The sequence below is a fragment of the Pristis pectinata genome, chromosome 30 (genome assembly GCF_009764475.1).
Source record: "Pristis pectinata isolate sPriPec2 chromosome 30, sPriPec2.1.pri, whole genome shotgun sequence".
NCBI lineage: Eukaryota > Metazoa > Chordata > Chondrichthyes > Rhinopristiformes > Pristidae > Pristis > Pristis pectinata.
Window position 1 is genome coordinate 2,042,027 of NC_067434.1, and position 22,672 is coordinate 2,064,698.

The window sequence follows — 22,672 nt, forward strand, 5'->3', positions numbered from 1 at the left end:
GTACTTGGAGAGGTCCGTGGATGGGAAAGGCTCAGAGGGATACGGGCCAAATGCAGGCAAACAGGACTGGCTGAGATGTGAATCTTGGTCAACATGGAGCAGATGGGTAGAAGGGCCTGTTCCTGTGCTGTGTGACTCTGTGGCTCTAAACCATGTGGACTCGGTTTGATGACTTCAAACTTTTCTAAATGAATTGTTATTTCTCCATTGATGCCAGACTCCAGCACGGTGCCAGCAACAGATGTGAAGTTAACAGGACCACAGTTCCCTGCTTTTTGTCTTCCACCCTTCTCCAACAATGGGGTCACATCTGAGGTTTTCCAACCCGCTGGGACCTTCCTGGAACACAGTGAAGTTCTGACAAACTTCAACCAATGTCTCCAACTTCTCTCCAGCCACTTCCTTAAAACCCTCGAGTGCAGGTCGTTGGGACCCGGTGACGTTTGCTTTTGGCCCCATCAGTTTTTCCCCTTGTGATGGGATTGTTACAGATTATTGACAATGTTGAAATGTCACCCATCAGATATCTGTGGCATGTTTGCTGTGTCCCCATCATGAACACTGATCTAATTGTTGAAATAACTCATCTCCCATTTCCTTGTTAGCTTGAGGTTTGGAGCCTCCTGTCACTGATCCCTGAAAACTCCCCAGTCCTCTGGTCCACCACCAGCCCCTGCCATTAATATGCCTTTGATTTAATATTTCCCTCGACCTCCTTTGTTGACACAGAAGGTTCATCTTTCTCCTGGATCCCTCTGTCTAATTAGGATCAATGTCTGCTGAGTGTTATGAACCAGCTGTTTAAACATCTGCCACTGCTCACCCACTGCCCTGTCCCTGAGCCTATTTACCCCGTCCAACCCAGACAGCTCCACCCTCACACCTGTGTAACTGCCCTTATTCAGGCTGAGGCCATTGGTTCTGGAGCCGGGTGTTCACCCTCACACTGTGTCTGGAATTCTCCCACGTTGTGATCACTTCTTCCTCGGGGATCCTGCACCAGAGGATCTCTCATTGATCCCACCTCATTACACAGACCCACATCTAACATGTCCTGTCCCTGGGTAGGTTGTGTAACACACTGCTGTGAGGAACAGTCCCTGCCCACTCCACACATTCCTCTCCCACGGCACCTTGCCAGTTTGCTGAGTTTAATCAATACACAGATTAAACCACCCATGACAGTCACAGTTCCCTTCTTCCCTCCCTTTGATATTTCCCCATTCGTGCTCTGTCCCATCGAGAGGCAACACCTGGGGGTCCAGAGACCACTGCCACCCATGCCGCTTTTCCCCTGTTGTTCATTATTACCCCATAAACCGATTCCCTATCGCTGCCCCTACATCCCCCCCACCCCACGTGGTGAACAAGGCCACCCTCCTCCTTTCCCTTTTGCCCATTCCTGTGGCACACTGAATATCCTGGAATATTGAGGTCCCAGTACCAGTTACCCTACAACCATGTCCCTGCAACAGCTGTTGGATCAAACACAGTCATCACTGTACAACATGGAACAGTACAGCACAGAAACAGGCCCTTCGGCCCACAATGTCTGTGCCAGCCGTGATGCCAAACTAAATTCCACCTGTCTCCCTGCACACGATCCATTTCCCTTCATTTCCTACATGTTCCTGTGCCTGTCAAAATGCCTCAGCAATGTCACTCTCATGTCTGCTTCCACCCCCACCCCTGGCAGCACGTTTCAGGCACTGACCACTCTCTGTGTAAAACGAAAACTCACCCCACGCATCTCATTTAAACTTAAAGCTGCGCCCTCGAGTATTTGACATTTCTATCCTGGGGAAACCCAGCCCCACCTCCTTGATCTCAACATGCCCGAGGTTATCAGCGTTCCCCACACTGCTCTCACTGTCCCCCATGCCCTTCTCTTTGGTGAACACCAACGTGAAGTACTCGTTAGTACCTCGTCCATATCCTCTGGCTCCGGGCATAAATTCCCAGCTTTAACCTTCAGAGGACCAACTTTCTCCATAGCAACCATCTTGTTTTCAATGTGTGCATAAAATGCCCTTGGATTTTCTTTAATCCTACTCACCAAGGGTATTTCATGGCCCCTTTACCCCACCTCATTCCCTGTTTGACCTCCTCCTTCCTTTACATTCCTTTCAGCCCCTGTCTGACATCAGCTTCCTACACCTTACATCTGCTTCCTTCCTCTTCTTGACTAAGTTCACAACATCTGTCATCATTCAAGGATCCCAAACTTTGTCCCCCTTGTCTTTCCCAGTGAACAGAACGTACCGATCCTTAATTCCCATCAGCTGGCATTTAATTGACACCCACATGCCAGATGTGGACTTGCCCACTAACTGCTGCTCTGTGTAGACCTGCCTAATAATGTTGTAATTTGCCTTCCCCCAGTTCAGTCTTCCCCCAGTTCAGCCCTCCCGCTCCTCCCCCGTGCTCCAGGCTGATCCTGACTCATGTGTCTTAAACTGTAAGGAGTTGTGATCACTTTTCCCAAAATGCTGTCCACTGAAATCCCAGTCACGGCCAGGCTCATTTCCCGATACAAGGTCTGGTATGGTCTGTGCTCTAGTGAACTATCTCCAGATTGTTTCAAGAGACCCTCTGGGATGCACCAAACAGATTCTGGAAGATCTAAGCCTCTTGCACCGAGGAAGTTAAAATTATTGGCGAAGTTAAAATTTCTCACCATGACAAGTGTTTGCATCTTTCCATAACCTGCCCACATATCTGTGTCTCTCTGTCCCACTGACTGTTGGGAGGCCGATAGAATAACCCCATCAGAACGAAAGCACCTTTCTTACCCCTGATTCCTGCCCACATGGCCTCGATGGATGAGCCCTGCAGTCTGTCCTCTCTGAGTGCAGTTGTCACACTCTCCCTGATCAGTGATGCACCTCCTCCACCTCTTCTACCTCCCTCTCCGTCACGTCTGAAACATTGATACCATGGGACGCTGAGCTGCCAGTCCTGTCCCTCTCACAACCAGGTCTCTGTACTGGTCACAGCATCATAGGTCCCTGCACTGATCCAGACTCTGAGGCCGTCTGCCTTACCCAGAATGTCTCTTCCACTGAAACACACACACTTCAGCCCCTCAGTCCCACTGTGATCATTTACCCGGCCCTGCCCATCTTCCCCATCAGAATGACTGTTCCCAATCCCGACCTTCCCCCTCAGTCCCCCCCATCTGCTGACCTGCAGCTCTGGTCCCCACCCCCTGCCACGCTGGTTTAAACCCTCCTGAGTAGCACCAGTGAACCTTCCTGTGAGGACATTGGTTCCCCTCCAGTTTAGGTGGAACCCGACCTCCTTGTCCCGGTCCCACCTGCCCTGGAAGAGAGGCCAATGATCCCTGTACCTGAAGCCCTCCCTCCTGCACCAGCTCCCTCGCTACAACTTTAACTGCACTGCAGAATTCACCAGGAGCACAGATCTGCTTATAATTCCTGCCCCTTCCTGTGACCGGGATTTTCATTACCCCCTCACTATCCGGTACCACAACTCTCCCAGATTTTTATTTAATGAATTAATCTTATCACCACTGGAGCCCTCTGCTCCCTCCCACACCAACTACTGTGTGTGAGGAGGGCGCTCTGCCCTGTTCATGGGCCCGGGGAGGGACAGACGTCACTTTCACCCGCTCCCTCAAGTATTTGTTGTCGAAAGGGAACAGATTTCTGATATATCGGGAGCAGAGGAGGCAGTGAAACCGGGAAATCCTTCAACACGGACCCGGTGTGTGAGAGAGTTTGTCCGGAGCGGTGTGTTTCGGTTCTTTTGTAGATAAACCGGTGGAAATTGGGGGTTGTCGGAAAGTGGGGGCGGAGCTGGAAGATGAGAGGCCGCTCTCTGCTCTGTGTGTCACTCTGACTCTGTCCCTCCCCTCCCCTCCCCTCCCCGCCTCTCTCTTTATCTGCGCCTTTCTCGGGCAGGTCGGGCCGCTGTGTATAAAAGGAGACAGCAGCAGTCGGTGTGTCATTGAGCAGCGACCTTGGGTGAAGCAGAATCATGTCTGGCAGAGGGAAAGGAGGCAAAGGACTGGGCAAAGGCGGGGCCAAGCGGCACCGTAAAGTGCTCCGTGATAACATCCAGGGCATCACCAAACCAGCCATCCGGCGCCTGGCTCGGCGTGGCGGCGTCAAGCGCATCTCGGGTCTAATCTACGAGGAGACCCGCGGGGTGCTGAAGGTTTTCCTGGAGAATGTGATCAGGGACGCGGTGACCTACACAGAGCACGCTAAGCGCAAGACGGTGACTGCCATGGATGTGGTGTATGCTCTGAAACGCCAGGGCCGCACTCTCTATGGCTTCGGCGGCTGAAGAACTCGCCCCTTTCTCCCGAGCACAACACAAAGGTTCTTCTCAGAGCCGCCCACCGCCTCACAGAGGGAGCAGTGACCTGGGAGATCTGATGAAATGTCATTGGCCTGAAATATTAACGGTTTCTCCCCCACGATGTTTGATATTTCAGGGGAGATCTGGGTGCAAAAGATTTTCGGCTAGTCATGGACAATCCTGCGGGGGTAAGTGAGGGTTTTGTAGATAAATGTTCAGATGAAAATATTCGCACCACTTGGTCACCGGTTGTACTGTTGGCGCTGGGATTTGTCCAGGAAGAAGTAACCGAGGCGATGACCCCACCTGTTACACACCGGTAAAGTCCAGCGTCAAAGCGCACTGTGGAACACAGACTGGGCGGCATCAGGTCAGGAAGAGCGGGTTGTGACATTAATGGCTGGCGATTAAACTCCCCTTCTGTGAGTCGGTACTCTGGAAGTGGCGGCCTTTCTGAAGTTCCCCATTTCCCCACTCTGGGCCCAGTGAACCCGCTGTCTCTCCGCTGGGAAAGAGCTCCATTCATCTGGCGGAAGCGGGAGGAACATGACGGAGATGCGAAAAGAAAGTTACTCTGGATGTTTCAGACGAAGAGCACCGGGCAGTGTCTCGGCTCTGGCAGATGCACAGGCCGGTTGCCGATAACGGAAATGCCCCCGCACTCGCCTCAGCCGGTGCTCGGCCGAGCCCTGCTGTTCTTTGCCCTGGTGCTGGGAGCGGTGCGTGCATTCTGCGGGGTTTCATTAGAAATGGTGCCGGGAGTTACTGTTCAGCGGGCTCTGGGGCCCGCTGTTATGTCCGCTATCTGGACTTGACCTGGTTACAGTAAAATGTATAATTCATAATTGAATTCATTATTCTCTGCGGCTCATTAACATACGAGTGTCTCATTTTATTGCCGATTTCATATAGCTCCTTGCCCCGCCCTCACCGCAACCGCATATCAGCACTTCCACAGACACGGTGGGTGGCTCTGAGAAGACCCTTTAGGTCACTGGGTTCACTTTATGTCGCTTCACTTGCTGGCGCCGCCGGTTTTCTTGGGCAACAGCACGGCCTGGATGTTAGCAGCACCCCACCCTGAGCGATGGTCACCCCTCCCAGCAGCTTGTTGAGTTCCTCGTCGTTGCGGACGCCCAGCTGCAGGTGTCTGGGGATGATGCGGGTCTTCTTGTTGTCCCAGGCCGCGTTACCGGACAGCTCCAAGACTTCAGCCGTCAGATACTCGAGCACAGCAGCCACATAGACTGGGGCTCCAACACCCACCCGCTCAGCATAGTTGCACTTCCTTAGGAGCCTGTGAACAGGGCCCACCGGGGACTGCAGTTCGGCCCGGGACGAGCGAGACTTGGCCTTTTCCCCATCCGGACATTTCCACAATCTCACCAAGTTTTTCCCAGAGAATGAGGAAATCCTCCCGCACTCGCCCTTCTTGTATCTTCTGGGGGAATGCAGTGGGGCGCTTCTGATTGGTGGAACAGCGCCTAATGTTATTAGTGAGTTGAATAGCCCAATCAGAGAGCAGCCTTATTCACCAATAAACTGAGGGGAGCGAAAGAAGCGCGGAAAGTAACCGTCAGACTCCTGAAATTTGAAATGCCCGCATAAAGTTTATTAACTTTTAATTTAACTCTCCGATTTCAGCATTTCTGATAATTTAACCCCCAAGAGCTGATTCACATTAGCGATCGGTCTCTGTATGAAATGTACAGGATTTTGGACCGGTCTCTCTTCACAAAGGGCAGTCCGAGTCTAGACTGCAATCTGACAAACTTGTTCCGTGAGATGACCGCGATTCCAGTCCCGCCGTCTCTTGTGTCCCCGTGAAACGATCATGGACTCGGGTAGAAATGCGAGACGCACGTTACAGAACAGGGGACTGCAGTTTGCAAACCCCTTTCTCCACAACAAGTAAAACAGTGACACCAACAAACCCCGAACACCTTCTTCACAATGACTGACTTTACACGGCAGCTGATTGGGAGAAGTGTTTGATCGGGGACACACTGACGGGGGAGGGAGAAGGTGAAGCTCCGCTCCCCGCGCTGTCTTTTACCTGACGGCAGAGAATAGCCGATTGTCTGGAGTTGGCGCGGAGGAACGGGTCTGTGTTGGACCTTTTGCGTGTTTTGTGTGGAAAGAATCAATGAAACAGCCCGGATGTGTGCTGGGCTGAATCGTGCACAGAACCGGAGGGCCATACATGGGGATATCAAAGGGGTGTGAAGAAACGCTAATGTAACAGAACAGTGAACAGGAAGGCACAATTCTTTCCTCTGCCGGGTTGGTGGCTCTTAAAAGAGTCTTTTGTGGTGGTTGGTGCCGAGGTCGGGTTCAGGCGCGCTCCCCGCGGATGCGGCGGGCCAGCTGGATGTCTTTGGGCATGATGGTGACTCGCTTGGCGTGGATGGCGCACAGGTTGGTGTCCTCAAAGAGCCCCACCAGGTAAGCCTCGCTAGCCTCCTGCAGGGCCATGACGGCCGAGCTCTGGAAGCGCAGGTCTGTCTTGAAGTCCTGAGCGATCTCCCGCACCAGGCGCTGGAAGGGCAGTTTGCGGATGAGCAGCTCGGTGGATTTCTGGTAGCGCCGGATCTCCCTCAGAGCCACGGTGCCGGGCCTGTAGCGATGGGGCTTCTTTACTCCGCCCGTGGCTGGAGCGCTCTTCCGCGCCGCTTTTTGCTCCCAGCTGTTTGCGGGGAGCTTTCCCTCCGGTCGATTTGCGCGCTGTCTGCTTGGTCCGGGCCATTCTCCTTCAACAGTCGGAGCACAGACTGAAATACAGGGACTGGAATGACAGAGCTGGCTCTGGGACCGACTTTTAGTGTTGGTGAAGTACGCCCCGCAGCCTCTGATTGGCTTGAAGGGAGGTGACTGTTGGAGAGCCGCAGCGCTGCGATTGGCTCAGTTCCCTCATCAGTTTCCAACAGGCCGGCGGTGGAGGGGGGGGAAACATAATCTGTGACCAAATACGGAAACTGGTGACTGGGGGTTGGACTTCAGTCAATCAGACTGCGGTGTGATTGGCTGCCGGTGCAAATTCAAATCGCCCGCCAATTTCAGAGCGACCGGGAGCTGTGCTTGAGGGAAAGTGTTCATGTGGGTCACAAAAATATAATGAATTTCACCATTTCAGTAATCGATGTAAATTTTATTTTCCTGAATGAGCTGAATCTGAATGTATGCAGCACATTTACTCAATCACTTCACGAATTGACGGAATTCAGTTTTGCGGGAGACGGAGAACAAGGGAAGAGAATCGGGGCCAATATTAATTTCACCGCATTCACAAAGGGCTTTGCGTGAAGAAAGCCTAAGGTGCAGTTTAAAGTGATCGCAGGAATCTACCGTGAACTCTATATTGAACCCCCAACATATCAACAAATGCATTAACCAAAATCAAATAATTAAAGTTCCCATCGACTCATGCTGCGGGTCACTGCTCCCTCTGTGAGGCGGTGGGTGGCTCTGAGAAGAGCCTTTGTGCTGTGCTCGGGAGAAAGGGGCGAGTTCTTCAGCCGCCGAAGCCATACAGAGTGCGGCCCTGGCGTTTCAGAGCGTACACCACATCCATGGCAGTCACCGTCTTGCGCTTGGCGTGCTCGGTGTAGGTGACCGCGTCCCTGATCACATTCTCCAGGAAAACCTTCAGCACCCCGCGGGTCTCCTCGTAGATTAGACCCGAGATGCGCTTGACGCCGCCACGCCGAGCCAGGCGCCGGATGGCTGGTTTGGTGATGCCCTGGATGTTATCACGGAGCACTTTACGGTGCCGCTTGGCTCCGCCTTTGCCCAGTCCTTTGCCTCCTTTCCCTCTGCCAGACATGATGCTGCTTCACCCAAGTGGCTACTCAGTGACACACCGACTGCTGCTGCTGCCCGACCTGCCCGAGAAAGGCGCAGAGAGAGAGAGAGACAGAGAGAGAGAGAGAGAGAGGCGGGGAGGGGAGGGACAGAGTCAGAGTGACACACAGAGCAGAGAGCGGCCTCTCATCTTCCAGCTCCGCCCCCACTTTTCCGCAACCACCAATTTCCACCGGTTTATCTACAAAAGAACCGAAGCGCTGCGCTGGGTACAAACTTTCGGTCGCGCTTTTTCCATTTTGAGGATCAGTCAGTAATGTTACTGCATAAATACAGGAATACGTTCATCCTAGAGAAACAAAGGACTGCAGACGCTGGAATCAAGATGAACAACACGAAGATGCTGGAGGAAATCAGCAGGCCAGGCAGCCTCCGTGGAGGAAAACAGGCGGTCAAGGTTTCTGGTCAGGATCCTTCTTGAAGACTGACTGGGATCCTGAAAAAGGGGCCTGGCTCGAAACCTTGACCGCCTGCTGTTCTCCACGGAGGCTGCCTGGCCTGTTGAGTTCCTCCAGCAACATCGTGTTTTTCAATAAATTAATGCGTCTTATTCCAGTCCATCCCCAGACCCGATTCAGTATCCCCACATCTCCCGTCCCAGACGGTTCAGCATTTTAGTCACCTGCACCGGCTGAACTGGGGAACCTCCTACGTTGGGCTTCGGGCAGTGAGGCGGGGAATCTCTGCCAGTGTTAATGTCCCACAGATGCTCTTTGCCGTCATCTATGAGAAGGAAACGGCCTTGAACGGAGCCTGGAGACGAAAATATCCCCTGTCCGAGTGAAGGTGGCCCAGACATCCTATTCTCTGTGTTTTATTTCGGACACAGGGGACGGGACGGGTTCAGCAAATGTCAACGAGGTACCGGGGATCCCGGGGTTTATGGTTTCCCCCGAAATCTGAGCCCGGTCCCGGGACAGGAATTCGGGATCAGCTCTTTCCCGAGAGATGTGGGTGGCTCTGAGAAGAGCCGTTGGGTTCAGGTCTTTACAAGTTACGCTTTTTAATTCACTTTTTGCCCGCTGCCTTCTTGGGTTTCACTGCTTTCTGCTTCGGCTTGGGTTTCACCAATTTCTTGGCCTTTGGGGCTGCGACCTTGTTGGTGCTCTTGGCTTTCTTCGACGTGGCCTTCTTGGTCGCTGGTTTCTTAGCCACCGTTTTTTTAGCCGCTGGTATCTTAGTGAGAGTTTTCTTGGCCCCCGATTTCTTGGCTCTAGACTTCTTCGTAGGAGAATTCTTGGCCGCTGGTTTCTTGCTGGGAGATGTTCTTGCCGCTGGCTTCTTGGGCGCTGGTTTCTTCGATTTCTTCACCAATTTCACGGAACATTTCTCCTTCCCGGCCTTGAAGGTGCCGGAGAAGCCCACGCCCTTGGTCTGAAGCAGGGAGCCTTTTTCCAGTTTCCTCTTGATGATCAACTTGATCAGGGCGCTGCGCTTCACCACATCGACGCCTCTGGTAGCCAGAACCTTCTTGATGGCGGTCCCAGACATCCCCCTCTTATCGGGACAACCCGCTACAATCTGGTCGATCTGTTCCCCCAGCTTGGTGCCGGCTAGCTTGTCCCGGACGGGCGCCTTCTTCTTCTTGGGAGCCTTGGTCTGGGCGGCGGGCGCGGCTGGAGGAGCCGCTTCGGCGGCTGCGGTCTCGGTCATTGTCGGCGACTCTGCACAAACTCTCTCTGACAGTCGGAACTGAGTGAGAAATGAAGCGAGAGGCGGCGGCACAGAGCAACTTAAAGGCAGCAAGCGGACGGGGCGGAGACATCCTGCTGTCAGCCCCCGGCCGCTCCGTGTCTCTGTGTTTCTCTCTCCTCAAAAACTCTCCGATTCCAATTAAAATCGGACACCCCGGAGACGCAGACTGGTCCCGGTCAGTGTCTGAGGTTGGAATGTTTGCTGTAAAGAAAGTTTGATCCGAATTAAAGGCGGCGCCTTCCATTTAAACCCGTTTCATTGCCGCACTGAGCGCGTTCTCTCCCCGATCGTTGACAGGTTCGCTGCTTTTCGACTGAAATATTGAAACAAACTAAAACTTTGCGGCTAATTCCCACTTCAGGACTGGGCTGGGGAGCGGGGCGATCCCGTGACAGGGAAATCTTTTCATTTTCCGCAGGAGGGACTGGGGAATCCAGCGATATGACCTGACCAACAAACACAGTGACAGCAGTCCAAGCCGCCCGCCTGTTTAACACACTATCTCTGACACAATATTCACATCTGCACCTTCACAGCACAAACTGTGGGCCCGATGCACAGTTCCCAGAACAGGTTTCCCTCTCCGCTCCACCTGTGCTGCAGATTCGTGGAGGTTACTTGTAGTTTCCCAGCTCAGTAACTGTTAAATACTCCGAGTCCGGTGCTCCTGACGGTCTCTGATCCCTGGAGTGGGGGTGGCCTCATCTCTTCCGGATGGGAAGTTCAAACAGGAGACCAGCACCGTTCACAGGCTCCAGCTGTGTGATCAACAATATTATGTAGAATCGACACCAAACTTCCTGACTTTTCTCTTGAATTCCCCGGTTAATCTCACAAATCTGTTCGAGTTTCTTGAAGAGTTAACCGGGCGGATTGATAAGGGAAGGGCGGTGGATGCTGTCGGTATGGACTTTAGAGAGGCCTTTGACAAAAAAAGCAAAGTCAAAGTCGAGTTTATTATAATATCGACAAGTCATGTACGCACCGGTGCAATGATAATCTTCCTTGCAGCAGCATCACAGGCATATCGCATCAGAGACACATCATTCACATGAAACCTATAAATGACACAAACATTATACCAGGTACCCCTTCGAGTGATAGTCTGGAAGGTGAGATCATACGGGAACCAGGGGGAGGTCGCTCAGTGGTTACATAACTGCCTTGATGGTGGGAGGCAGAAGGAGATGGTAGAGGGTTGTTTTTCGGACTGGAGGCCTGTGACCGGTGGCGGGTCACAGGGATCGGTGCTGGGCCCACTGTTGTTCATCATTTATATGAACGATTTGGATGAGCCGTAGTTGGTCAGTTTGCAGATGCCACTGAACCAGGTGGTGTGGTGGAAAGTGAAGAAGGTTTTCAAACATTACAGGGGATCTTGGTCATCTGGGGAAGTCGGCTGAGGAATGGTAGATGTCATTCAATCCAGATCAGTGTGAGCTGTTGCAATTCCTGGTCAAACCACAGAAGGACTTTGTGAACACAGCCCAGTCCATCACGGAAAACAGCCTCCCCTCCATTGACTCTGTCTACATGTCCCACTAACTCAGGAAAGCAGCCAACATAATCAAAGCCACCTCCCATCCCGGTCATTCTCTACCACCACCATCGGGCAGAGGATAAAAAGTATTGAGAACATGTATCACCAGGCTCAAGGACAGCTTCTCTCCCACTGCTGTAGCACTCTTGAACGGACCTCTTGTATGATCAAGGTGAACTCTTGATCTCTTCACCTGCAGCGTATTCAGAATTGTCTCGATGATGGGAAGCAGAGGGTGATGGTTGAAGGTTAGAAAAGTGTTAGCTGATGTATTTTGGACAGTCAGACCAGGGTGGGACTTGTACAGTGAATGGCAGGGCACCGAGGAGTGTGTGGACAGAGGGAGCTGGGAGTACAAGTGCACACTTCACTGAAAGTGGCCACACAAGGGGACAGAGTGATGAAGAAGCCGTTTAGCATGCTGATGTTTGTCATTCAGGGCATCGAGTTTAGGAGTGGGGACATTATGTTACAGTTATGTAAGTCACTGGTGAGGCTGCACTTGGAGCATGGTGCTCAGGTTTGGTCACCCTGTTATAGGAAAGATGTTGTCAAGCTGGAGAGGGTGCAGAGGAAATTCATGCAGCCTGGTCTCGAGGGCCTGAGTTATAGGGAGAGGTTGGCCACACTGGATCTTTATTCCTTAGAGTGCAGGAGAATGAGGGGTGACCTCATGGACGTTTCTAAAATCATGAGGGGTTTGGACAAGGTGGACGGTCATAGTCTTTTCCCCAGGGTTGGGGAGGCCAGAACTAAAGGGCACAGATATGTTGGGGGGGGGGAGATTTAAAAGAGACCTGAGAGGTAACTTCTTTACACAGAGAGCAGTGAGTATCTGGAATGAGCTGCCAAAGGAAGTGGTCGAAGCAGGTACAGTTGCACAATTTTCATTGGCATTTGGATAAGTACAAGGAAGGGAGGGGCTTGGAGGGTTATGGGCTGAACATGGGCAACTGGGACTAGCAAGAGAATGCCGTGGTTGGCATGGACCAGTTGGGATGAAGGGCCCGTTTCTGTGCTGTTTTACTCTGTGACTCAACATGGACTTGCACCTGATTTGTTACTATAGCACAGTACAGCTCAGAAACAGACTCTTCACACACGATGTTGGGCTGAACTGGTTAAGCTGGTAATTAAATACCCAACTACTCCAATAATTTCTAACTACACATTGTCCATGCCCGTCCATTCTCTGCACACCGACGTGCCTCTTAAACACCTCTATCATATTTATCTCCATTCCCAACCCTGATAGCACATTCCATGCACCCACCACTCTCTGTGTAAGAAAAAAAACTCGCCCTGCACATGTCCTTGTAAATTACCCCCTCTCACCTTAGATGCATGTCCTCTGGTCTTAGATAGTTCAGAGTTGGGAAAACCATCCCTGCTGCCTACTCCATCTATGCATCTTATAATCTTCTCAACCTTTATCAGGTCTCATCACAGCTACTGCCACTCCAGAGAAAACAAACCAAGTTTGTCCAACCTCTCCCTATTTATCATATCCTCTAATCAAGGTAGAATGTTTGGAAACCAATTCTGCACCCTCTCCAAAGCCTCCACATCTTTCCTATAATGGGGTAACCAGAAATGAATGCCATACTTCAAATGCAGCCTCACCAGAGTTTTATAAAGCTGCAACATAACTTCCCATCTCCTGAACACAATGTCTCGACTAACAAAGGCAAGCACGCCAAACGCCTTCTTTCCCACCCTATCAATCTGTGCACCCACTTCATCGGAGCTGTGGACCTGGAACACAAGATCCCTCTGTACACCAACACTGTTAAGGGTCTTGTCAACGAAGTGGTTGAGACTGGTACAATAACAACATTTGAACGTCACCTGGGCAGGTGTATGGATATGGAAGGTTTAGAGGGATATGGGCCAAATGTGGACACGTGGGACTAGCTTAGAAAGGCATCTTGGTCGGCATGGACCGGTTGGGTCTCTGTTATCTTCTAATTTTCCATTCGGAACCCTTCAGATTCATTTTGCAAAGCACCCGCAGCCAATTTCTAAATGTTTGTTTGGAAAGCAATTCCAGGATAAACGGTTACTATTTATATTTTCACATTTCTGACGAGCTGTATCTAAGTTTCAACCATAGAACCATAGAACCATACAGCACAAAACAGGCCCTTCCGCCCACTGTGTCGTGCCGTCCATCAGACCACCCTCACACCACCTAACCCCTTCCTTCCGCATATCCCTCTATCTCACGTTCCTCCATATGCCTATCCAACAAGCCCTTGAACCTGTTCAATGTATCTGCCTCCACCACCACCCCAGGCAGTGCATTCCATGCACCAACCACTCTCTGGGTGAACAACCTCCCTCTGACATCTCCCCTGAACCTCCCACCCATAACCTTAAAGCCATGACCTCTCGTCTTGAGCATTGGTGCCCTGGGAAGGAGGCGCCGACTGTCTACTCTATCTATTCCTCTCAATATTTTATATACCTCTATCATTTCTCCTCTCATCCTCCTCCTTTCCAGTGAATAACGCCCTAGCACCTTAAGCCTCTCCTCATATTCAATACCCTCCAATCCAGGCAGCATCCTGGTAAATCTCCTCTGCACCCTCTCCAATGCCTCCACATCCTTCCTATAATGAGGCGACCAGAACTGAACACAGTACTCTAAATGTGGCCTAACTAGAGTTTTGTAAAGCTGCATCATAACCTCGCGGCTCTTAAACTCAATCCCGCGACTTATGAAAGCCAACATCCCATTGGCCTTCTTAACTGCTCTTTCCACCTGTGAGGCAACTTTCAATGAACTGTGAATATGAACCCTCAGATCCCTCTGCTCCTCCACACTGCCAAGTGCCTTGCCGTTTACCCTGTACTCTGCCCTGGAGTTTGTCCTTCCAAAGTGTACCACCTCACACTTCTCCGGATTGAAATCCACCTGTCACTTGTCAGCCCAGCTCTGCATCCTATCAATATCCCTCTGTAAGCTTCGACAGCCCTCCACACTATCCACAACACCGCCTATCTTAGTGTCGTCCGCAAACTTACTAACCCAGCCCTCCACCCCCTCATCTAAGTCATCTATAAATATCACAAAAAGTAGAGGTCCCAGAACCGATCCCTGCGGGACACCACTAGTCACTGCCTTCCAATCCGAGGGCACTGATTCCACCACAACACTCTGCTTTCTACATGCAAGCCAATTCCTAATCCACACAGCCAAGCTTCCTTGGATCCCTCGGCCTCTGACCTTCTGAAGAAGCCTACCATGAGGAACCTTATCAAATGCCTTACTAAAATCCATGTAAACCACATACACCGCACTACCCTCATCAATCTTACTGGTCACCTCCTCAAAGAACTCTATCAGGCTTGTGAGGCAAGATCTTCCCTTCACAAAGCCATGCTGGCTGCCCTAATCAGTCCATGATTCTCTAGGTGTTCATAAATCCTATCCCTTAGAATCCTTTCTAACAGCTTACCCACCACAGACGTGAGACTCACCGGTCTATAATTCCCTGGCCTATCCCTATTACCTTTTTTGAACAAGGGGACCACATTCGCAATCCTCCAATCCTCCGGCACCACCCCCGTAGACAACGAGGACTCAAAGATCCTTACCAGCGGTTCAGCAATCTCCTCCCTAGCCTCTCGAAGCAGCCTGGGAAAAATCCCGTCAGGCCCCGGAGATTTATCTGTCTTAATATTACTTAACAACTTCAACACATCCTCTCTCTTGATATCCACAACCTCGAGAACATTACACCACCAGCACTCCCTTCCGCATCATCAAGACCCCTCTCCCTGGTGAATACCGAAGAGAAGTACTCATTGAGAACTTCTCCCACTTCCGCCGCCTCCAGGAAAATTCTCCCACCTTTGTCCTTAATCGGACCTACCTTCACCCTAACCATCGTACTTGAAAAAGGCCTTGGGATTTTCCTTAACCCTACTAGCCAAAGCCTTTTCATGTCCCCTTCTAGCTCTCCTCAGCCCTTTCTTAAGTTCCTTCCTCACTACCTTATATTCCTCACGGGCCCTGTTTGAACCTTGCTGCTTATACCTCACGTATGTTACTTTCTTCTCCCTAACAAGTCGTTCCACCTCTCTTGTCACCCACGGTTCCTTCACCACGCCATTCCTTCTCTGCCTCACTGGGACATATTTATCCCTAACATCCTGCATAAGATCCCTGAATATCGACCACATCCCCATGGTACATTTTCCTTCAAAAAGGACATCCCAATTTACACTCCCAAGTTCTCTCCTTATATCCTCGTAGTTAGCCCTTCCCCAATTAAAAAACCTCTTATCCCCTCTGCACCTGTCCCTGTCCATGACAATTTTAAAGGTTATGGAGCAATGGTCACTGTCCCCCAAATGCTCACCCACCAATAGATCCTTCACCTGTCCTGGTTCATTTCCTAAAACTAGATCTAACATGGCATTCCCTCTAGTCGGCCCGTCAACATACTGCGTCAGGAATCCCTCCTGGACACATTTAAAAAATTCTGTCCCATCTAAACCTTTGGCACTAAGCAGGTTCCAGTCTATATTTGGGAAGTTGAAGTCTCCCATTATAACAACCCTGTTATTTCTGCTTCTCTCCAAACACTGCCTGCCAATCTGCTCCTCTATATCTCTACTGCTACCGGGGGGCCTATAGAATACTCCTAGTAGAGTAACTGCTCCTTTCTTCTTCCTTAACTCCACCCATTCGGACTCTAGAGATGATCCTTCTACAACATCCATCTTTTCCACAGCCGTAACAGTGTCCCTGACCAGTATCGCCACCTCTCCACCTCTTCTCCACCCTTCCCTATCCCTCTTAAAACATCGAAAACCAGGAATATTCAATATCCACTCCTCTCCTGACGTCAGCCACGTCTCAGTAATAGCCACGATATCATAGTCCCCCATACTTATCCAAGCCCTCAGTTCATCCCCCTTATTCCTGACACTTCTTGCATTTAAGTAAACACACTTCAGTCCATCTACCTCACTACTTTTACAGCCTGTATTCTGCTTCTCCTTCCCCAAAGCCTCTCTGTCTGTTTGATCTAACTTTTCCCCATTCCCTTCTTCCTCTGACCTACTCCTCCGGTTCCCTTCCCCCTCACAAACTAGTTTAAACCCTCCTGTACCACCTTAGCAAATCTCGCCGCAAGGATATTGGCCCCCTTCTGGTTCGGGTGTAACCCGACCTCTCTGTACAGGTCCCACCTTCCCGAGAAGAGATCCCAATGATCCAGAAATCTAAAACCCTCCCTCCTGCACCAACTTCTCAGCCACACATTTATCTGCCACCTCCTTCTATTCCTACCTTCACTATCACGTGGCACTGGCAGCAATCCCGAGATTGCTACCCTTGAGGTCCTGTTCCGCAATTTTCTGCCTAGCTCCCTGAACTCACTCTTCAGGACCTTATCCCCCTTCCTACCTATGTCATTGGTGCCAATATGGACCACAACTTCTGGCTGCTCTCCCTCCCACTCAAGAATTCTGTGGACCCGATCAGTGACATCCCGGACCCTGGCACCTGGGAGGCAACATACCATCCGGGATTCATGCTCACTGCCACAGAACCTCCTGTCTGTTTCCCTGACTATCGAGTCCCCTATCACTACAGCATGTATCTTTCCCACCTTTCCCTTCTGAGCAGCAGTACCAGCCCCAGTGCCAGAGACCTGGTAACTGCAGCTAGGCCCCTGCAGGTCATCCCCCTCAACAGCTTCCAAGGTAGAAAACTTGTTACTGAGGGGAACAGTCTCCGGGGCTCTCTGTCCTGTCTGCCTGCCTGACTTCTTCTTCCTCTTCCCTCCCCTGACCGTCACCATTCTATCTGCCTCCTGAACCTCAGATGTACCTACCCTAAGGGGGGGTGACTGTCACCTGATGCACCGTGTCTACATAACTCTCTCCCTCCCTTATGCTGCGCAGTGTTTGTAGCTGCGACTCCAGCTCATCAACTCTGAGCCGAAGTTCGTCCAGCCTCAAGCACTTACTGCAGATGTGGCCATCTTGGACCGCAACAAGGTACACGAGTTCCCACATCAAACATCTGCAGCACACCACCATGTCCTCCATCTGACTACCTTTCTTTTTTCCCTAGTTAGTCCCACCTACAAATCTATAATGACCAAAAGCTAAACCTTGCCTTTACCTACTTACCAGCTACTTACCCTCCTTGCCCCTTCACGCCGAAGCCCCTTGAGCCAAAGCCCAGAACACTCTGCTGCCACTCACTCCGCTGCCCGCTCCCACGCTGCCCGCTCTATAAGCTGTTTGCTTTTTAATATTTTGCTCATTCTCATATCCTTCTCATATTTTGCTCATTTTTCTATAATCTTCGCTCTCAGTTACAATTTCTATTTCCCTTCCACAGGTAAGGACTTTGCATCGAAATGTCTCTCTCTGAAGCTCTTTTTTTCAGGAGAGTTTCAGCAATATCTCTGACAGGGATCTCAGCGGCTCCTCTGATTGACAGCTCGCTCCGCCCCGCCTCCCGGGCTGCGGCCGCCCGTCACGTGATAGGCAGCGAACCCGCCGAGCCGCGTGCGCGTTGACGTCAAGGACATCGTTCCCCCAGCAACGGGCCTGTCTGTGCCCCGGGCGATGTTGAGGGCCCCGGACGGGGAGCGGTCTGGGCCCGGGGGTGGGGTGAGGCTTCCCCCCGGCTGAGCCGGCAGCTCTCCGGGGCCGGGCCGCAGCGGTCGGGGGTGGGGCCCGTGTGCTCGGTGAACGGGGGTGGGGGGCCCGCACTGAAGGGAGAGCGGGGTGGGGGGAAGGAGGCGGACGGGTCGCCGCCTTCAGTAGCGGGGCAGAGAAGGGAAGAGCAGCGAGGGGCCGGGAGCCGGGGGCGGCCGGGGGGCGGACACTGGGGAGGCCGCAGCGGGCCTGCGCTTCCAGTGTTGCCTCTGCCCCGGCGGGCGACCTGAGGATGCAGGGCCCGGGGGTTGATCCCCCTGGGATCAGATTCCATGGGCTGGGAAGGGGAAGCATTGAGCCGGCTGAAGCTGCGCTGAAAGGGCCGCTGCAGAGAAACTGCTCCCTCCAGTCGGCGCCTCTGACACCAACTGATAGGGGCTCCCGGGGGCAAACCAGGGCAGCAGCTGCTGGCAACACCCGATAGGTCGGGCAGAATTTGCGGGGAGAGAAGCAGAGGTTCAGCCCCGTGTCTCAGCTCTTGTTCTGTCTCCACAGACGCTGCCTGAGCTGCTGAAGGTTCCAAGCAGGGGCTGCCTCTGTCTCGGGCTTCCATCACCTGCAGGATTTTGCTTTCTTCCCATCTAAAAAAAGGGTCCTGAGGTCAAGGACTGAACTGAAGCGACTGTATCAGACGGGCTGCTCCTCTCTCCTCGCTCTCTGCCGTTCCCATGTGACCTGACTGGTGGTGTCTGTGGGCCTGACTGCTCCTCCACTGTGGGCATCGGCCCCTTCCCTTGTTGCCTGCCAGCCACTGAGCAGTGAGTGTCTCATTTCTTCTAATTACCTCTCAGACCCTGTGACCCTCTTGACATCTCTGTTCTCCTGCATCTGTGGCTCCTTTTGCATCCTCACATCCCTTGCATTTCAGACTGGAGGCCTGTGACCAGTGGTGTACAGCAGGGACAGGTTCTGCTCCTCTGTTGTTTGTCATATACAATAATGGTTTGGATGATAAAATTAATAAGTTTAGAGATGACTCCAAAATTGTTACAGTTACACCAGGATAGAGAGAAACTTGGAAATGGAAATGGAATTTAGCTCAGTCAAGTGAAGATAGTATTGCACTTTGGCAAGTTACACAGGGTAGGAACATGGCAAACGCCCAGAGGCTGGTGCAGAACAGAGAGACCTCCATGCATGGTTCCCTGAAAGTGATGACGCAGGCAGTCCGGGTGGTGAAGGAGGCGTTGGGCATACTTGCCTTCAGGGCACTAAGTACAAAAGTCAAGATGTCATGTTACAACTGTACAAGATGTTGGTGAGATTTCACTTGGAGCACTGTGTGTAGATCTGGTCACCCAGCCACAGAAATGATGCCATTCAGCTGGAGAGGGTGCGGGAAAGACTCTAAAGGATGTGACTGGGATTGGAGGGCTGGAATTACAGGGAGAGACTGCAGAGGCTGGGGCTGTTTTTCCTGCAGTGTCGGAGACTGAGGGCTGACCTTATGGAGGTGTATAAAATCATAGCGGGCATAGATAAGGTGGGTTCTCTCAGTCCTTTTCCCAGAGTCTATAATTAGTCGGCATAGATTTAAGATGGAGGGGAAAGGTTCAAAGGAGACCCAAGGGGCAACTTTTCCACAGAGGATGGTGGATCTGTGGAACTAGCAGCCAGAGGAAGCTGTAGAGGCAGGTACAAGGACAGCATTTAAAAGACATATGGACGGGTACATGGATGGGAAAGATAGAGGGATATGGGCCAATTGTGGGCAAATGGGACCAGCTCAGCTAGGGAACTTACTCAGCATGGATGAGTGGGACTGCAGGGCCTGGTTCTGTGTTGTAGAAATCAATGACTCTGTGACTATTTTGGGAAGTAAAACCAGGGCAAGAAGTACCCAGTGAATGGCAGGGTCCTGGGGAGTGTTGCTGAACAGAGAGCTTGTGCATTCCTACAGCTTGTGGGTACCTGCTCTGGCAGCTCATTGCAGATACCAATATTCACCCTGTGACCGTAATCCTCTGCCTTGGAGTTCAGATACCAGTGTCATGGGAAACAGACTCCAGCTATCTACCTTGTCTATGCCTCTCATAATTTTATATAGCTTTTCTCACATCACCGCTCAGCCTCCTTCATTCCAGGGAAAACAAACCCAGGCCACACATTCTCTCCTTATAACGCAAGCCCTCTGTTCCTGTAACATCCTGGTGAATCTCCTCTCCAGTGCAGTCACCCCCTTCCTGTTGTGCACACTCTTCCAGCTGTTGCCCAATTAATGTTTTATAAAGTCCTTCCAAGACGTCTGTTCTGTGCCCAGCTGATGAAGGCAGGTATCCCATCGGCCTTCTACACTGTCTCTCCCAGTTTCTGCCACTGTCAGGGGTCTCTGTACTTGTACATCACAGTCCCTTTATTCCTCAGTACTCGCTCAGATCCCACCATTCATGGGGTGTCCTCCCCACATTTAACTATCCACATACCATCAACTCACAGTTCTCAGGATGAAATCCCATCTGGCATTGCCCTGCCCAATTTCCCATCTGATCCATATCGTTCTGTAGTCCCAGACTGCCCTCCTCACCAGCAACACCACCTCCAATTCTGTGTCATCTGCAGACTTGTAAATCACACCCTCCTACTCACATCTAAATTGTTCATATGGATGACAAACAGCAGGGGCCCAGCGCCGCTCCCTGTGGTCCACCACTGATCACAGGCTTCCAATCACAAGAGTCACCCTCCACCGTCACACTCTGTCTCCTGTTACTGAGCCAGTTTTGGATCCGGCCTTCCATGTCGGACCTTGTTAAAGGCCTCACTGAAGCCCATGTAAACCACATCACCCACACTGCCCTCATCAATATATTTAGTCACCTCTTCAAAATAAACTGATTTAATTCAGTCAGTCAGGATCTCCCGCCAACAAATCCATGCTGACTATCCCTGACCAATCCCTGCCTTTCCAAGTGCAGATTATTCCTGTCCCTCAGAATATTTTTCTCATGATCTCCCTACCACAGACTTTAGATTAATTGACCTCGCGTAATCTGATTTATATCTGTTGCCCTTCTTGAGTAAAGATCCCACTTTTGCTCTGGCAACTCTCTTGTACTTCTGGAACCTCTCCTGTGACCAGTGAAGATTTAAATATCTCTCTCAGGGCCGCAACAATCTCCTCTGTTGTCTCCCACAGCAGCCTGGGATACATCTCATCAGGCCCTGGGCATTTATCCTACTTTATCCCTGCTGAGACATCTAATACCTCCTTTTTAAATCTTAATGTGCTCCAGAATGTCTCTGCCCCAACTGAAATCTCCAACCACAATGTCTTTCTCCTCAGTGAACACAGATGGGAATGATTCATTTCAGACCTTGCCCACACCCTCTGGCCCCACACACAGGTCGTCACTTCGGTCCCTCACAGGCCCCACTCATTCCCTTGCTCTTGATATACTTAAAAACGTTAATAGAAATTTCATGAGATTTTCCTTAACCTGAGCTGACTCTGATATTCCGTGGCTCCTCTTTGCCCTTCTCATTTCTATTTTTTTAGCCTGCCCACCACCCATTCTTTACACTTCTGAAGGCCCTTCCAGTGTTCAGTGCTCCTTACCCACCATATGCTTATTATTCTTTTCATGAAACCCTCAATATCCCTTGACATCCATGGTTGCCAGGACATGCAATCCTTGCCCTCCACCCTTACAGGAATACGGTGACCCTGAACTCTCACTGCTTCACTCCGAAACAACTCCCACTTCCCAAATGCAGATTTATCTGCAGGTAACGTCTCCCCATCCACACTTGCCAGGTCCTGTCTAATGATAATGAAACAGGCCTTAATTTCCAGACTATCTGTCTCCCTGTTTCAGATCTACTGTAAAACTTCCTGAGTTATTCTCACTTACCCCAAAGTCCTCGTCCACTGACACTTCAACCACCTCCCTGCGCTGTACCCAGTAGTACGATCTGTGTACTGGTCAAAAACTCTCCTCGATGCACTTTACACATGCCACTCCCTTTCACACAAAGGGGATCCAATTAATGTTGGGGAGGTTGAAGTACCCGACTACTGTGACCCTATTCCCATTACACCTGGGTGTGATTTGCCAACAGATCTGCTTCTCAATCTCCTACCAACAGTTGGGAGGCCTGCAGTATAATCCCAGCAATGGGAATGCGCTTTTATTTCTGAGCTCTGCACACATGGCCTGTTGTGAAGAAACTTCTGAGATCCTCCCTCATTACTGCAGTGATGGTCTCCTTCATCAACAATGCAACGTCCCCTCCTCTTTTACATCCCTTCCTACCATGTGCGAACCTTCTACACCCCAGTCCCAGTGTACTCAGCCCTCCTTGTAACTCACACCCTCCAGTCACGGTAACATCCTTGTGAATCTTTCTGCACCCTCTCCAGCTGCACGACGTGCTTCCTATAGCTGGGCAACCAGAACTGTGCACAATAGAGTGCAGTCTCACCAACGACTTGTACATTTACAACATGACACCCCATCTCCTGCACTCAGTGCCCTGACCGATGAAGGCAAACGTGCCTTCTTCACCGCCCTTTCTACCTGTGTCACCACTTTCATGGAAATGTACCCATTGGCCTCTCTGTTC

At 51.3% G+C, this 22,672-nt stretch overlaps 3 protein-coding genes and 2 pseudogenes across 3 annotated transcripts; 1 reads left to right on the forward strand and 4 right to left on the reverse strand.

The window, feature by feature from the left end:
• The first annotated feature begins 221 nt into the window (after positions 1-221).
• LOC127584767 (histone H4) lies at positions 222-4,799 on the forward strand. Its single transcript, XM_052041699.1, has 2 exons — positions 222-349; positions 3,924-4,799. Exon 2 carries the CDS (start codon positions 4,000-4,002, stop codon positions 4,309-4,311), a length of 312 nt encoding a protein of 103 aa, XP_051897659.1. The 5' UTR covers positions 222-349; positions 3,924-3,999; the 3' UTR covers positions 4,312-4,799.
• Positions 4,800-5,341: 542 nt separating this feature from the next.
• Positions 5,342-8,437, reverse strand: LOC127584553 (histone H2A, sperm-like; annotated as a pseudogene).
• Positions 6,004-7,072, reverse strand: LOC127584763 (histone H3-like; annotated as a pseudogene).
• Positions 7,764-8,189, reverse strand: LOC127584766 (histone H4). Its single transcript, XM_052041698.1, has one exon. It carries the CDS (start codon positions 8,147-8,149, stop codon positions 7,838-7,840), a length of 312 nt encoding a protein of 103 aa, XP_051897658.1. The 5' UTR covers positions 8,150-8,189; the 3' UTR covers positions 7,764-7,837.
• Positions 8,438-9,066: 629 nt separating the features above from the next.
• Positions 9,067-9,840, reverse strand: LOC127584762 (histone H1-like). Its single transcript, XM_052041695.1, has one exon. The coding sequence runs from the start codon at positions 9,838-9,840 to the stop codon at positions 9,196-9,198; it is 645 nt and encodes a 214-aa protein (XP_051897655.1). The 3' UTR covers positions 9,067-9,195.
• Positions 9,841-22,672: the final 12,832 nt, after the last annotated feature.